This window comes from Clarias gariepinus, chromosome 13 (genome assembly GCF_024256425.1).
Source record: "Clarias gariepinus isolate MV-2021 ecotype Netherlands chromosome 13, CGAR_prim_01v2, whole genome shotgun sequence".
NCBI classification, from domain to species: Eukaryota; Metazoa; Chordata; class Actinopteri; order Siluriformes; family Clariidae; genus Clarias; species Clarias gariepinus.
In genome coordinates this window covers 710,965-715,159 of record NC_071112.1, presented here as the reverse complement: position 1 = coordinate 715,159, position 4,195 = coordinate 710,965, and the positions used below count along the sequence as shown (strand labels likewise).

At 34.2% G+C, this 4,195-nt stretch overlaps 2 gene segments (V, D, J or C); both read left to right on the top strand.

The window, feature by feature from the left end:
* The first annotated feature begins 1,457 nt into the window (after positions 1 to 1,457).
* On the top strand, positions 1,458 to 2,198 carry LOC128535696 (immunoglobulin kappa variable 3-15-like). The segment is given in 2 exon segments: positions 1,458 to 1,631; positions 1,840 to 2,198. Coding segments are annotated over 2 exon segments (399 nt in total).
* Positions 2,199 to 3,107: 909 nt separating this feature from the next.
* Positions 3,108 to 3,813, top strand: LOC128535695 (immunoglobulin kappa variable 3-15-like). The segment is given in 2 exon segments: positions 3,108 to 3,210; positions 3,419 to 3,813. Coding segments are annotated over 2 exon segments (435 nt in total).
* Positions 3,814 to 4,195: the final 382 nt, after the last annotated feature.

Sequence of the window (4,195 nt, the reverse complement as noted above, 5' to 3'; positions counted from 1 at the left end):
AAACTATATTTACTGTACGGTGCACTGCTCTTAATAGTCTGTTACAAACCAAAACTTATCACATTACATTGTCTTAGCTCGATTTTCACCCACAATGTTTCAGGCTCTCATCAGAATAACCAGTTTGATGCTCTTTGTCATAGGTAATGTAAGACTGCTTAATATTCTGCTCATAATTTGCAGATCTCATTTGTTTATTCTTTAATGAAATGATTTTTTTTTACAGGTTCCACAAATGGAAAGTCCGTTCAGCAAACTCCTCGTGGCCTCATCAAGAGTCAGGGAGAGTTTGCAGAAATTAAATGTTCCCATGATATTAAAAGCCATGATCGCATTCTGTGGTACAAACAGTCTCACAGCAAGGAATTAACCTTGATGGGGTATCTGGTGTCTGAATTTGGAAGCACAGAAGAACAATTTAAAGACAAAATCATAATCAGTGGAAAAGCAAACCAGTACTATAGCTCTCTTAACTTTACCATTACACCAGAAAGTCCTGGAGTTTATTACTGTGCGGCATATTACACAATAGTGCAAATGCTCTGTCTTTGTTACAAAAACTGAATATCTGTCCTCACATCTCCACTGAGGTCTGCACTAACCACTACAGCTGAGTCAAACAAGACAGTTAGTGTACAATATTACTTCATCGACAGTTACAGTACAGCAGCTCATTATTCTGAAGTAAGGAATAAAATCCTATCATGACAAATCTTAATAAATAAATAAATAAACAAAAGATGAAAGTACATATACAGAACATTTGTCAATGTAGAAATAAATTACCTGCAGAGTAAAAGTCTAAGTTTATATTTAAGCGAATTTCCTGCATTCTGTGTTTATTGCTATTATATTTTAAATACTATTGTAAGTTCAGCAGTGATTAAGTTAATATGCACAAAACAGGTGCATTATTTCTTCAGTAGTAAACATTTCACTATATATTTTCACCCAAAATGCTTTTGGAGAAAATTGTAGAAGTATGTAGAATTGACCAAGGTGATTTTCGAAGAAAAAAATTAAACAAAGTGACAATATAACAACATGAATAAGACTAAAAAAAGAGTTTATATGCCATCTCCATTTAATCAGACCTTATAGTCCAAGTCTATGGTACTATATAGTAATGATGAATTAAGTCACAAAGCAATTTAATGAATTCCAAGACCACACTACACATTAAAATCCTAAGTGTTTATTTAACACTTTCATAGTTCATATTAGTCAAACTGGCTCTGTACACTATAAAAACATATAATTATGTGTGTAAATTCAACACTGGGAATTCTGCTGTGTTGTATTCTATATGCTTATCCTAATACTATGAGATAGCATGGCAATAAAATCATGAAAAAATTGAAGGGCTATGGGTCTGTGAATTTTAGGTAGAAAGAACAATAGTTTTTAAATTTTTACATCCAGTTGTGAAGTTCCAGCGCGTAGTGTACCTCTAAATATAGTGCCAAAAACTAACACATTTCAGATCAAGGCAAAGACAGAGAGGTGGGGCAGGAGGGTAAAGCTGCTGTCTAATGTCACCAAAGCTGCTGTCTATAGCGTTTTGTGTGCAGTTTACAGGGAAAAGATAACAATGACTGCTATTATACTATTAATTTTGTTTTTACCTGCTGGTAAGCACATGCAAACATTGTCTTTATTTCTTAAAAAAAAAATAATAATAATTGTAGAATTAATTTTCTTTACACTTGTTTACTTGGGCGTTACCATTATCAAAAGTAACCAAACTAAAATATCTGTTCAATTATAAAGGGTTTCTGAAATACTTTAAACAGTAAAACAAGCATTTTACTGACTACTGTTCTAAAACATTGTTTTCAGGCTTCAGTGTAAAACAGTCTCCTGTAGATCTTTCAGCTTATGAGGGTCAGAATGCGACTCTTCAGTGTACTCAGATCGGTACCACCTATAACAGCATGTACTGGTTCAGAAAGAGACCGTCTGAATCCCTGGAGCTCATCGTGTTCTATTATGTTAGCTCTGAGACACTAGAAGAGAAGTTTAAGGAGAAAGTTTCTGCCAGAAGAATCGGCAGCTCTCTGGAACTAACAGTGAAGGAGCTGCAGAGCTCAGACAGCGCCGTCTACTTCTGCGCAAAACAGGATGCACAGCGTGACAAAGTCATTTTAAACCTGAACAAGAACTGCACCTGTGAACTGAAGCACACAAACTTATGTTAAGTTTATAATCACTGTATGTGAACTCCCTGCATTCCGTGTTTATTAGGTCTAATGCTGTTGTGTCCTTAATGTAGACTTAAGTTTATATCCATGAATCATATCAGGTATAAATATTTTATTATATATTTTTTCAAAATTCTTTTGGAGAAGATATTCGAAGTATATAGAATTGACCAAGATGATATCTTTCAAAAACTAAAATCACATGCAGAAAAAATATAGTTGAAATAATACCATAAGACCACAGAGTCTAAGCATTTTTGTTCATTTCCATTTAATGAGACTTGTAGAGAATGGCATTAGTCTCAACCCTAACAGTTTCATAATATAATGAATTACTTATATGAGTTTCACATGGTTTAGGCCGCACTGGTCTCCTTGGTTTTATTTATTCTCACCAAAATGCATGTTAGCAACATATAGTATAAAACATGCAGGAAAAAAATAACCATTTGCATTTCTGATATTGTACATAAAGTAGTAATGTTTACATTTATTTGTTATAGCAGTTTTTACAATAGAATAAATCACAAAGCATTTAATAAATCCAAACTCCACACTATACAGTAAAATTCCCATTTACTGATTAAACACCATTAGAGTTCATGTTAGTTAACCGGGAGACATACAGTATAAAAACACATCATTCTGTGTGTAAAGTCAACACTGGAAATTTTGCTGTGTATTATACTGTATGCTTATTACACTGTGATTGAGATAAAATGCCAATAAAACCATGCATGAATTGAAGAACAAGATGTTTGGAAATTAAAGATAGAAAGTTTTACACTTTTTATATCCAGTTGTAAAGGTTCTGTTTTCCCAAAGTATAGTGAACTTCAATGTATGTTATCAAAATCTACCAAATTTCATATGAAGACAGAGAGGTGGGGCAGAAGAGAAAAGCTGCTGTCTAAAGTCACCAAAGCTGCTGTTCATAGCTTTTTGGTGTGCAGTCTCTCAAAGATAACAATGACTGCTATTATACTATTAGTTATGTTTTTACCATCAGGTAGGCACATACAAATATTTTTTTCTTTCATTTAATATTAATTGAAAAAATAAAAAAAGGTTTTACTTTTTTTTTTAAGTAAGAAAAGTATAAAGTCTGTGTTTAATTGTAAAGGGTTTTGTATCAGTTCATCTGGACATTACTAAAATAGTTTAGAAAGTGAAACAAGGATTCTACTAACTATTGTTCTAACAATTCTTTTTTTCAGGCTTCAGTGTAAAACAGTCTCCTGTAGATCTTTCAGCTTATGAGGGTCAGAATGCGACTCTTCAATGTACTCAGATCGGTACCACCTATAACGGCATGTACTGGTTCAGAAAGAGACCGTCTGAATCCCTGGAGCTCATCGTGTTCTATTATGTTACCATAGAAACAATAGAAGAGAAATTTAAGCAGAGAGTTTCTGCCAGAAAAATCGGCAGCTCTCTGGAACTAACAGTGAAGGAGCTGCAGAGCTCAGACAGCGCCGTCTACTTCTGCGCAAAACAGGATGCACAGCGTGACAAAGTCATCTTAAACCTGAACAAGAACTGCACCACCACCATCACCACAACAGAAACATACCAAACACCTGTTAGATGTAGCGCACAAAAGGACTCATGACCAAAATACACAGGCGACAGATATATCAATGGGTGATGTCACTTCCTGTCATCTGTATTTTTTTAGGCAAGTGATTGCTTTCTCTCCGTCAATGTCAGGAAACCATTTAGCACAATGCTTCTGCTTGCTTTGTTTCAATCCATGCTGTCTGGTAAGTGTCTACAGCAATTTCTTATTATTTCAGTCTATTATTTATTCATTTCAAAATTTGTCAAGAAAGCATCAATACATTTTCCATAAGACCTTAACTGACAGCAGTGTTGACATTGCAAACCATAATGTGCCAATTCTAATAAGTCTTGAGACATTTCATCATAATTTGCTCCAAAAGAGCCAGACTTTCTTGAACTTATATTTAATGTACTTCTCTGTGCCCTCTTTA